This window comes from Grammomys surdaster, unplaced genomic scaffold (assembly GCF_004785775.1).
Source record: "Grammomys surdaster isolate TR1022 unplaced genomic scaffold, NIH_TR_1.0 130, whole genome shotgun sequence".
Classification (NCBI taxonomy): Eukaryota; Metazoa; Chordata; class Mammalia; order Rodentia; family Muridae; genus Grammomys; species Grammomys surdaster.
The window spans coordinates 17,523,322-17,536,607 of record NW_021604588.1 but is presented as its reverse complement, the minus strand read 5'-3'; the positions used below and the strand labels follow the sequence as shown (position 1 = coordinate 17,536,607).

Below are 13,286 nucleotides of genomic sequence, written 5' to 3'. Positions count from 1 at the left end.
AGCTGTTATCTCCTGGAAGCTCTCAGCATAGGAAGTGCTTTGATTTCCTAGCAATAAGCTCCCTTGAATGTCTCTGGTACACATTCTGCCAAGGTGTGTAAGACAGCCCACGCCTGTAATCCCTGCACTTGGTGAGCAGAGGCAGGAGGCTCAGGCATTCAAGGTCATTTGGGACTCCATATTGAGTTTGAGGTCAGCCTAAGATACTTGAGATGTCTCCTAGATAGATAAATAAATAAACACACAAACAAATACCTAATCGAATGCTGGTCTATGCTAAACATGTTGGCAGCATCACTGTGAGTAGTGAGTTGAAAACAGGAATAATTATGTCTGCAATGTTGCTTACTAACATTAGCCCAGTGCTCCATAAGCCTGCCCTCCCTCCGTGTCCTTTTTCAGTCACATGCTCACTAGGGAGGAGTGATGCTTTTCTCCATTACACAGAGGGCATAAGTGAGGCCCTGAAGCTTTTGTATGTTCTCTGGTGATGTCTTCCTGATGGTCAGAGAGCTAACATTCAAGCGCTGGGATTTGAACCTGGATGGAGTGCTCACGCCATCGACTTCATAGCCTATCCTTCAGCGTACATGTTAATTGTTTCAATAGCATTTCTTCTATAAGGTGTTTACAACCCAAGTTCAGTGGCACCATGAGTTCAGTCAGGCCTCCCCACCTAAGTTGTACTAGTGAGTCCAAATTTTCATACTAAAAGCAAAAGCCATTCCACAGGTATTAAATAAATGTCACCCCTCCCAAAAACTTTGTGCTACTTTCTTTCTGAATGACTTTGAGGATGCTATTATTATGGTTATGAACTCTCTCAGCCCTCTGGTAGGATTGGCTTCAGGACAATTTCCTGACAGTGATAAGAGACTTGCTCATGGGGGCTGGTGAGATGGCTCAGTGGTTAAGAGCACTGACTGCTCTTCCAGAGGTCATGAGTTCAAATCCCAGCAACCACATGGTGGCTCACAACCATCTGCAATGAGATCTGATGCCCTCTTGTGGGGTGTCTGAAGACAGCTACAGTGTACTTATAATAAATAAATAAATAAAGTTAAAAAAAATAAAGAATTAAAATTAAAAAAAAAAAAAAAAAAAAGAGACTTGCTCATTATCGTGACCCTCACCAGCCTGACTGAGGCCCCACTCTGCACGTCCCCTGCCTCCTCAGCTCCAGCGTCCTCTCTAGAAACACAGGGCGAAAGATTCTGAGTCCCACGCAAATTTACTTTTTGTAGAGCCAATGCACGGTGTGAAGTCTTTTGGCTCTAAGTTGGTGATCCTTCCTCTGCCCCTTCTGCCCATTTGCACTTGGCTTTCTGTCAAGTGTGTGTGTGTGTGTGTGTGTGTGTGTCTCTGTGTCTCTGTGTGTGTGTCTGTGTGTCTGTGTGTTTGTGTGTCTGTGTGTTTGTGTGTGTCTGTGTGGTTCCTCATCAATGATTCTCAGTTGAGACATAGTCTCCTACTTGGGAGAATGCCACCCCTCTCCTAGCCCATATGGCTTTCTGGTACAAACAGAAGGAAAGAATCTCTCTTCTTGCCTCACGCCAGACGAGGTATGGCACCGCTCTGCTTCCACACACAGAGCAGGGTGTGGATCTGATTAGACTCTTAAGCAGGAGTGTAGGAGTGTTAGGGCTGAAGTCTGTAGTCCACAGCAGAGCCAAGGTAATAGCTGACACAGAATAGAAAGAGGCAAAAGGGAAACAGAGCAAACGATGTGAGGAGTGGACCTGGGTGGGGGGTTATTTTACCAGATGTGTGTTTACCTGCACGTATGCACAGCAGCGTGTGTGTGCATTGCCTGTGGAGGCCAGAAGAAGGGCGTCAGGTCTCTGGAACTGGAATTATGGGAAGTGCTGAGCCTCTTCATGGCTGCTGGCAACCAAACCAGCAAGTGACCTTAGTTACGGAGCTGTCTCTCTAGGCTTGGTAAACGTAACTGAAAAGGTGAAAGGTCTTTTTGGTGTGCAGGCAGCAGGTCACAGCCCCCACCGACTCGCCATCCCCCTTTCCCTGAAAGGAAAGAGGAGGTTCAGCACTGAGGAAGGAAAGCCAACTTTAAAGTGTGTGTGTGATGGGGTTGGGGGAGGTACACAATGGCTTGAGAGTGGCTTCATCCTCTGGAAACAGCTGGAGGGCAGCCCACAGTCACCTGGAACAAAGCTCAGAGTATCAGGAATGTGCGGGGTAGTAGGTTCATGGCAAGAAGAATGAAGTTCTTTGTGTATTCAAGGACCTGTTTGAGTCGTGTGTGTGTGTGTGTGTGTGTGCGTGTGTGTGTGTGTGTGTGTGTGTATGTGTTTCCTCCTCAATGATTCTCAGTTGAGACACAGTCTCCCACTTGGGATAATGCTCCCCACCCCCAAGCCCATATGTCAATGAATAGCCTGGTATCAACTGAAATATTGCTAGAAATATTAAGAGGTGGAACCAACATAGAGATCTCCCAGCTCTGGGGTGAGACAGTGAAGAAAGAGTGAGAACAGGGCTCTCACTCCTTTTTCACTTCCCAGCTATGAGACGAGAAGTTGCTTGGCTCTATCACAGAGTCCTGTTGTGAAATCCTGTCTCATTCACAGGCCCCCAGGCAACAGGGTTGGTGGTTCTTGATCTAGAACCTCTAAAACTCTGAGCGAAGTTGAGACACAGTCTATAAGTTGGTTGTCTCAGGTACTAGTCACTAACAGATGAGACCCGGATGTTGCAGGAGGTGCCAGAGAGCTACATTGTCAATCAACCAGCCAGGCCCAGATTATGAAAAGGCAGAGCAAGGCATTATTAAGTAACACAGTAGCCACAAATGAGAGTTCAGGAATCCATCTGCTTTGAGCTGTCTGTTTAATTTCCACAAACATCTGATTGGCATTTCTAGTTTCCAAAACCATTTCATTTACAGCACCACTGAATGTTCTTCACCTGTGACAGGTGTGTATGTGCACATCCATCATGGGGGATTTCCATACAATTAGCAAGAAGTTATTGAAACTCCAAAGTTTTAACAACCCCACCCCCAAATGTGATGTTACACTTTGAGAAGAGAAGGAGGATTTTTAAGCAACAAAACTCCACAATATTGTAACATAACCTCACGCCTCCAGGAAGGGATGGCTCTCCCTTGTCAATCCTTTCTGGATAGTGCTCACTCCAATTCAGAGTTCCTTCAGAGTCTCTGGCCTGAAGGTGCCAGTCCCACCTAGCTAAGAAAAGTCCATGTAAATAAGGAAAGTCTTGAGTTGGAGTCGGGTAGTTAGAAACAGAGGAAATGCCAGAAAATAACACGTACTTTCCAAATTCTAAGAACGTTTTATACACTGAAGATTTGGATCTGATACGGGTTCTGCTGTAGAAACTGGTTTCCTGGTTTGACCACCTTGTTCCCACTCATGGTCATTTGAATGGAAATAAACTCAGAAGCATGAAAGGTGACAGGACATATGCAATGACAGAGCTACAGAGAAGGCATGCTGTCAGTGATTACTAACCACATTCGAAACCCAAATCAAAAGGTAACCGAACTCAAGTCTCATGTAGAAAGGCTAGTCTCAAACTCACTGTGTGGTCAATGGCTGCCTCAGGTTACTAAGAGCTTCACTCCAAGTGCATGTCCGTGTAGCAAGGGTGGCTTCTAACCTCAGCACAACAAATAAAAGACCTTTTAAAATACTGCTTGTAAACAGGAAATCCTAATCTAAGTGTGGTGGCAGATGCCTATAAACCCTGAACTCAGGAGGCTGGGGGCTGCAGGCTGAAGAGTTCCAGGCTAGTCTGGGAGACAGAAGGTATGAATCCTGCAGAATAGAGGACACTATTGGGCTTGAGGTGGGAGTTGGGAGCGGTGTCCATCAATAATGTTTAAGCATGGTTATGCCTGGTGGTTTAGACGTAGGGAAGGGTACCAAACTTCTCCTCAGGGAGTACACTGCAATGTCTAGAGGAACTTTTGGTTGTTGTAGGTTGGGAGATGATTTGGGATTCGTGACTAGAAGCCAACAATGCTACTAAATAATACATGATACAGCCTGACACAACCAGCTCAGAATGTCAACATGTCAAAAGAGAGACTCCCTGACAAACACCCACTCCATTGAATCTTGAAATTTCCAGGGTGTGTGTGTGTGTGTGTGTGTGTGTGTGTGTGTGTGTGTACAATGGAGTTTGGTATCCCTGTGCGTGTTCTTAATAACCAATGTCAGGAAATATCCCAATTTTCAAAACTAAGACTGGAAGATGTGAAGGGAAGGGAAGCAATCCTTTCTTATTACTGGTGCCAAAGCACTAAAAGGAAGTGCTGTGTTCCACAGAGAAACAGACACAGGAAGGCATGAAAAACCCTAGAAGGACAAAGAACAAGTCAGCACACAGGACACCTAATACTGACCTGTCCCATAGAGGGTGTGATGCATGCTATAAAAAAAATAGTCTTTGCGGTTGGGGATTATAGCTCATCAGCAGAACATATGCCTCACAGCCTTGAAGGCCCTGGGCTTGAGCATCTCTCCTTCTGGGGGAAATGAGGAAGGCAAGCAGGAAGGAGGAAGAAGGGCAGCTCTACAATGAACCTAAGCATGCAGGCCATGAACTGAGGGTCACTGTTTACCCAGGCTCAAAGAAACTATGCTGTCTTGTCCACCAGGTGCACAGCTGATTCGGGGAGAGAAAAACACATGCTCTTCCTTCAAAGAATTAAAAAAAAAAAACAGGCAATCAATGGTCCAGGAAACCCCAAACAAAAATATCAGACAGCCAGGGCTGGGGGTGTTAAAAACAACCATGTAGCAAAAGTACCTCACCCTTTCAACTTGTCTGTACATTAGTAAATGCACTCTGGTTGTCTTCAAGAAGCCGTATTTCATACTGGCTCCTGTCTATAATTTGCTATGTCAATCAAGACAGTTTTTCTGAGGTTAAATTTAATTATGTTGGAACTAAGTGCATTTTTATTCCAGAAAAAAAATGTACTTCAGAAATTAAAGAATATTATTTACATGCAAACTAAAATACACTTCTTTAGCTAGTAGGAGGAAACTATAAAATTACATATTTTTTTCCTTTAAAAATAAGGCACAGTGATATGAATTGAGATTTGAACATTAGAGACAAATTTCTACTTTGGCTTCAACTAAGGCATGCAACAGGGTTGGTGTGGTGGAGTCTGCACACACAGCAGCACACTGGGCTTCCTGGGGAATCCTCTGGTCTCTGTGAGTCTACTTCACAGGGTTGATGCCCAAAGTAGAAACTGTCTTTGTCCCTCCCCTGGCTTATAAAGTACATACACATAATCCAACACAATAGACTTCTGGGAATTACAAAGGCTTAGACAGTGTTCTATTTACTTATAGATGGTTGGTTTAGAGCTAATCAACCTCTAAGGAACAAAGATTTTCCTACATTCTTCATCACAGCTACCCATCAGCCTCCAAATTTAAGACTAATATTAACAAAACAAAACAAAACACCCTGAGTCTCACTATTTTGCCTGGGCTAGTTTTGAACTCCTCAGCTGAAGTGACTCTTCTCTCTCAGCCTCCTGAGTAGCCAGGGCTATAGGAATGTGCCACCATGTCCAATAAAGGCATTTTCTTTAAAATGATGCTTGCACTGACAAATATGGCTGCCTTTTCTGTGACTGTCCACCACTTCTGATGAATCCTACATAGTCTCTTAGTAGGATCAAAGCCTAGGACAAGACGACTTTCAGTGAGCCTCGAAACTTGTCTAAGAAGATGCTGCCTCTGTTGGTCAGGCACCCCCATGTCATACCTCTGAGGCTTTGATTTAAACATGGATGCCCAAACAAGGTATAAAAACACATGACAGACATGTCTGCACTTTCTTCTACTAATACAGTTCAGTTATATGTTTGAATCAGATCATAATATATTTGAACTTCATAACAAGGGTTACAGACATAAACCTCTAAGGGCCTCCAAACACATTAAAGTCAGCAACCAAATTACTTTTCATTTCTTGCTGGGAGATCAACTTTTCCACCCAGTTACTAGTTGGCAACTGCAATAAATACTTTAAGATATGCCTAAGTAAAGCAAAGGCAACCTAGCTTATTTGTTTAGCAAGAATGAATGTTCTCCTGTCCCCAGAAGATTCATCTCCCCCTGGTCAATACTACACAGATCAATGTGATCATCAAAGAAGGCTGTAAAGAATTCTGGACAAGAAAATTATTATCAGAACCAGATGCGTCAACAATCCTTCCTGGAAACTTTCAGAGATGATAAATAAGTAAATAAGAAAAAAAGAAGCAACAAACTATAGCTGCAGTTTAGTTCCAGAGGGAAGTAAACATTAGCCACCTCACAAAACAACGAGACAGTCCAGAACCCACCTTTCCCTCCACCCCAGAAAAGCTACCCCGTTTAATGTTTTGAGAGCACTTCCTGCCTCAAGAGGCAATCTTTCTTTCCATCTTAATAGCTATGCATTTCGTATTTATTTATTAGGTGTCCATTTCTCACGGTCCAAGAATGGACTTAAGAATATATACATCTGCAGAGTCATAAATAGCTGACGTTCATCTTTTCTGATCTTTGAGAGGAAAGAGAGGAAAAATAGTTAAGGTGCTTAACTTCTGTTCTACCCACTTAAGCTTTGAGCTCACTTGAGAGTCAGCTAGAAGTTCTGACGGGTTTAAAAACAAAGGCTACAGGGTTCATCTCGGTAACAGCGCAGTTCCTTAGCATGCACGAGCCCTTTATGCAATCCCCCAGCACCACAAGACAGACAAGACCGACTTCGAGTCCCATGTCATAGTTACTCAGTCCTTCAACACTCCTGATATATACACTTGGGCAGTATGCTTTAGGAAATTCATGTCCATACTGAAACTGTCACAGAGAAACATGAGATGCCCAGGGTACTGGAAAGGGGTCATCCACCACATGGAAATCAGCAAGCTTGTTCCACTAACATCTCAAACGGCTGACCCCAACCGACAGGATACACACCCACAAAGCTCTTCCCACAAGCAGAGCTGTCGACACCCAAGTGTCTGTTCAGTTTGATTTCTGAGGGAACCCATTAAAAATGAGTACTGTTCTCATGATGCTGTCCCTCTTGAGTCTTGCTGAGAGTCTGTCCCTGTTCTCTCGGACAGCCATCCAAAGCCATATCAATGGCCACTTCTGGAGCCTCTATGCTTCGGTAAGACTCTAGAGGGGGCCCACCATTGTGCTCTGCACAACCATTGACGAGAGCCAGAGGCAGTGTCCCTGGGGGACAGCACAACTTCTTAGCGCAACTCTGGGAGATGCAGGGGGCACTGCAGGTCAGCAAGAAGTCCTTCTGCTCCAGGGCTTCCTTCAGGTCCAATGTTTCGAACTGGATGGTCACGTTGTGGATTCCAGCATGGTGGAAGATCTCTCGGATTTTTCTGCTGGCATCCTGGTATTCCGTGCCTTTCTGGTGCTTGATATGCAAGGTGGCAATGATCTTCCCACTTATCAGTTCCCAGATGTGCACTTCATGCACACCGCTAATCCCAGGCACGGTAGACAGCTGGCTCACTACAACAGACAGGAACAAACAACAGCCCACAGTGAGTACTGGAATAGAAACTTGGAACCAAGAGTGAGGAGATGTGTGCCTAGTCATGTCCCCAAGGCTGTGTGTTTACCAAGGCCAACAGGAAGAAGAGCTGTCCCTCAAGACTCCATGTTCCCATAACCAGCCTTCCCTCTGATTTCCTATCCCACACAGTATTAGCCCATTACAAGGAACTCAAGAGCCTGAGACAAAAAGATTGCAAGTTCAAGACCAGTCCAAGAAAGTTCTAAAAAAGCCTAGGCTACACATGGACTGGCCTGCTCTACAAAGACAGTTCCATGCCAGTCAGGACAACATAGGGAGATCCAATCTCAGACAGACAGACAGACAGACACACACACACACACACACACACACACACGATAGATAGATAGATAGATAGATAGATAGATAGATAGATAGATAGATAGATGATGGCGATAGGGAGATAGATGGATGATTTATAAATCAATAAAGATATCGATGAAAGACACATGGGATAGTTTAGTAACATGGATCAAAGCACTTACCAGAAATGCTACTTCTAGTGATATATTCAAGGTCTCTAAGATATTTAGCCTCTGAGGCACATAACTGAGGTGAGAATCTAACCTCTCTATGAGCAAAGCAAACTAGAAGGTGTCTCTCCAATACAGGGCAGGAGTCATTTAACACTGCCTTTCTACAATGTAATGTGGCACCTAGTAACTTTCTAGCTCATGAATTTCAACTAACTAGAAGGCATTATCTAGACCACAAATGAATGACTTATCTCTGGAGGGAGGGGAGAGGAGTTTAAAATTCAAGGTCTTGCAGATCAGCCTTAATAAAGTTAAAATACATCTTTGTTGTGAGGTCAAACAGCCCAAAAGTGGGTTTTGCCCAACCTTTACATTCTCAAAACTATGCAAATGAGTTGAGAATTGAACCATAAAGAACCTTTGATTCTTGGAGCTGTGAATTATCATGCCAAGCTGAAAGCCACATGAAGCATACCTGCATCATGTGGTACTCTAGGGTACTTCTGAGCACCCCCACTCAAATGGTGCTCTGTGATCATAACCCCCTGAACAACATGCAAGCATTAGCGGTCCCCATCCATACGTGGGCCACTTACTCAGGTCTTCCATGTTGACTCCCTTGGGGACCATCTGCAGCAGGATGACAGCAGTCTCCTTGATCAGTGGGAAAGCTGATGATAAGATAATGATGACCATGACAACAGTCAAACTGGGGTCAATGTAGCATTGCCAGTTACACTGGTCTTCAGGTCTCAGGGGACGGACATAGAATATGATAGCTGTGACAACCACAATCACGGACCCCAAGGCATCTCCCATCACGTGCAAAAGAACACCTGCCAAGAAGGAAGACAGACCAGTAAACCTCAGCGCTGAGTGTCAGAGCCGCACAAGGATGACTGACTTCCAAGCTCATGAACGTTCTCTGCTGCTTTCTGTTAGAACACAGAGTAGGTCAGAATTTTTAAACACAAGCCCAGTGTATGTGATGTATACCTACAATCTCAGCATTTGAGAGGCTGAGATGGGAGGACAGCCTGAGCTACATAGTGAGCCCATCTTAAAACAGACAAAATAACAATAGCAACTGCTCAGAAAACAAAATCTCAGATCAGAGCAAATGGAGGTGCCCATCTCAGAACCCACGTGATACAGTAAAGTAACTGATTCCTGCAAGTTTGTCTAGTCCTCTGACTTCCACATGCATACCCATGCATACACGCATGCACACGCACACGCACATACCCACATATGCACGCACATGTGCACACACACATGAACACACACACACTAAACCAAAATGTAATGAAAATTATTTTTAAAGGTAAATGATATAATTGTATTGTAATTTCAATTTTTTTAATTGAAAAGAAGGAAAGGAAAAGTTAAACAAAACCTCAGGTCAGCAACCCAGGACCCAGAGAGCCCACGAAGAGAAATGGTCTAAAAAAACCGGAGCTGGTTGTCACCTGCTATATCACCATCTGCCACTGATACATCACTATCACCATCAAAGGACATCATGGGAAACAGAGCTGAGCAAATGATGTGTTATTCTTTCGGACTAGCATCTGTACATTACATTATCCTAAACATTTGCTTCGTTTTGCATATGCAGTCTAGGCTGGCCTCAAACTCCAAATCTTGCACCTTCACTGGGGGTGCAGAGAGTGCACCACTGCCCCTGGCTTCAAAGTTTGTGTCTTTATTATACTCCATGAGTCAGGTGGGGAGTGGGGCTCCCCCCAGAGTCCCTGATCAGCTCAGCATGATGATGATGCCATCTTCATCTTTTATTGCTGTTTTTAGGGTCGCAGTCCTAGGGGATGGAGCCCAGCGTCTCACGTATGCCAGGCAAGCACTCTGCCTCTGCTACTGCCACAGAGTCAGACAGGACTATGACCCATCCAGTGTGCTTCCTCTGGTTCTCTGCTCCCCCTTCCCCCTTCCATATCTATTTCTCAATGGCCTGCCATTATTTCCAAGACACTTAGTGTAGGAAGGCCTGAAAAGCGGGGATGCTGGTGAAGTCTCCTCTATGGAAAAAGCCATTTGTCACAATCCCATAAAATTAAAAATCTACATGAAAGGATTAATGCTGTAGGTCCTAAAGGTCTTAGTCAATTAATGGCAAAAAATATGCAAAGATATGGGTGCTGGGCTGTAGGCGTACATTAAATAAAAATTTAGCAAATTCAGTGAAATCTGGTCAGAAGGATTAAAAATGTAGACGCAAAGTATTTGCATTCCAGAAAGGAATACCAGAATCTTGCTCCTCAGAACCAGAGCAGCAGCAGCGTTAACAGCAGCTGCAGCAGCAACAGAAGCAACAACAGAAGCAACAACAGCAACAACAACAGTAACCGCACCATCAGTAACAACAGCAACAGAAGCAACAGAATCAGCAGCAGGAGCACACAGAACTTGTTAGAAACAGTGTCATGCTCCTGTGTGTCCTGTCTTGATCTGACATAGCACACTTCATAAAATCATACCAGTCAAGAGCCTCCAATCATCAGGCTTGTGCTAAGGACACCTGTCAGCAGCCTATGGTTATGGTTCAGAAGCAAGGGGCCATGCTGCCTAGCCTGATGACTAGAGATTGATCCCCAAGGTCCCCAGGGTAGAAAGAAGTAGAGACCTGACTCCTGCAAGTTGTCCTCTGATTTTACACATGCACACGTGCACATGCAATAAATAAATACGTTTTTAAAAAAAGAGTTCCTGTGACTGGCCGTGGTAGTACCAACCTACAATTCAACTTCTCAGAAGGCTGAGGCAGGTGGATGGAAAATTCAGGGTTAGGCTGGGCTATATGGAGATTTCCAGGCCAGCCTGGGATACAAAGAGACTTCTAGGCCTCCTTTGGCCATATACTGTCTCAGGAAAACAAAACAACAAAACCCCACAAATACAAACAAACAAAGATTTAAAAACTATGAAACTGCCCAAACCATAAAGTCTGAGTATCCAAAAAGCTATCCATGGTGATATTCCAACAGGACAGTGTTGGAGGCAGAAGGTATGGTCAGGCCATACACCGGTGTATTTGCACAGGGTATTGGACCCCAAATGAGTATACAGTGGAGCATGCCTTTAATTCCAGCAATTTGGAGACAGAGGCAGACATATCTCTGTGTGTTACAGGCCATCCAGGGTTACATAATAAGAGCTAATCTAGAACAGGATACAATAATGGAGTGTTGGATTTCTGTTATATATGCTTAGAAATCCGGAGAGCAAAAGCAATCATCAATGCCACGGAGAACATGGCTGAGCTTGAACATTTGGATGGGAACTCTGGTCAGGAAGCAGGAATTTCCAGAGCTAGTGGTGGGCTTAAATTATACTCCAGTACATCCATCCCATCCCCACCTCCAGCAGCCGGTCCTTGTGTTCAAATAGGAAAACTTAGTGTGTCATTTGCATTCTTGATGTCCCTGTCTCAGAACTTTCAGTCTCACTTGAGTCTAACAGTGGTCACACGCTGCACTTCCTAGAGGCAAGCAATGGAGGCTCAAAGACACACAGCTAGAAGGAAATAATCCCAGCACTTGGGAGTCTAAGGCCTCGGATAGCTACAGGCTAATCTGGGCTACATAGTGAGAACCTCTTAAGAACAGCAGCATAGTGTTAGAGGAGGATGGACAGCAGGTCTGAATAGAGGGGCTACAGAAGCTACTGCTCCCACCCCAGGTTTCCCAAACGTGATCCCTAAGAATCCCACATAATGATGGCCATCACACTTCTGTTCCCCATAGTGTACACTAAAATATAGCACAGACTTGCCCACAGGCCAAGGGACATTTTTCTCCCTTCCCAAATAACTAGCTTGTGTCAAACTGACATAAAACTAGCCAGCACACCATACTAGTCAAAGCTGAGACTGGAGCTGAGATCCACAGAACCCATGCTGTAGCAAACCTGTAACCCCAGCCTGGAAAGGCACAGACAGGGAATCCCCAGAGCAAGCTGGCTAGCAAGATGACTTGTATCAGTGACCTCTGGGTTTGATTGAGAGGCCCTGCCTCAATGGCCTCTTGGCCATCTTTGGAAGAGCAGCCTAGCATGATCCTAAACATCTATCTCTGGCCTTCACAAGCAGATGCACTACTATACATGTGCACCCACACAGTTGCACATACGTGCACATACATGCACAGTATGCACATACATACATACACACATACACACATACATACATACACACATACATACATACACACACACATACATGACTTTTTCTCAGGAAACCCCTTCAGAGATACTTCCTTCGCAGATATGCAGAATGGAACTCTGGTCCTGTTTTCAGACTCAGTTGCTTTCAGGCATTTAAGATTCAACCATTCAATGGGATGTGACCACTAGAGAAATGAGTCATCCATTTCTGAAGGCCAGAAAGGCATGTGTGACTGTGGGAAGAGCCATGTGTGTGAAAAGAGATCAGAGACTACAGCCCAATTCTAACGCTAGCCAGGGCGATTTGGGGAAAGTCGCCACACTCTCCGGATTAGGTTCCCTCATCTGTAGAAAGAAGGATTGTTCGTTTTCCTCAAGGTCTTTCTTGATCTTGTTCTCTGGTCTTTCTCCTGAGTCATGGTTCCAGGCCCTAAGATTGGGATAGGCTCATGCTTATCCTGAGATGGAGAAAAGCTCAGACTGGCCACAAGCATCTTCAAGAGAGATAGCGGGACAGTTAAATAATAGAAGAGAAGAAATGGTAAGTAGATTGGTTGGTTGGTAGTTAATAGATACACAGATGGTTGACTGAGGAAGAGAGGGAGAGAAACAGAGGAGGAAGAGGAGGAGGAGGAGGAGGCAGCAGAGGAGACCTGTGTGTGTGTGTGTGTGTGTGTGTGTGTGTGTGCGCGTGTGCGCGCGCACGCGCGCGCACCTCAAGGAGAAAGATGAATTAAAAGGAGTTTTCACTGTAGAGGGTCTCAAAAAATGCCATCACAATATTTCAAAAAGAAAATTCCCATACTGAGTTACAGTTTTTTGTTGTCATTGTTGTTGTTGTTTTCTTAAAGATTGTCACTTAGAGTTTCAGGGGCTCTTATGTCACTGTTGTTTTCTGTATCTTTCCTACAGGTCTCTCTCTCTCTTCTGATAACCAGATATGAGACTCTTGAGGGAGAGGAGAGCAGGAAGGAAGAGAAAGTGAGAGAGGAAGGAGGGAGGGAAGGAGGGAGGGAGGGAGGGAGGGAGGGAGGG

The 13,286-nt window shown here is 44.6% G+C and overlaps 1 protein-coding gene across 1 annotated transcript in view; it reads right to left on the bottom strand.

Annotated features, from left to right (window-relative positions):
• Positions 1-2,816: 2,816 nt before the first annotated feature.
• The window catches only part of Slc30a10 (solute carrier family 30 member 10), a 14,048-nt gene continuing 3,578 nt past the window's right edge, over positions 2,817-13,286 (bottom strand). The window contains exons 3-4 of the mRNA XM_028761263.1: positions 8,669-8,908; positions 2,817-7,532 (exon numbers count right to left, since the gene is read on the bottom strand). Of these exons, the coding sequence (XP_028617096.1) occupies positions 7,048-7,532; positions 8,669-8,908 (725 nt within the window). The 3' untranslated portion in view covers positions 2,817-7,047. The remainder of the gene's footprint in view (positions 7,533-8,668; positions 8,909-13,286) is intronic.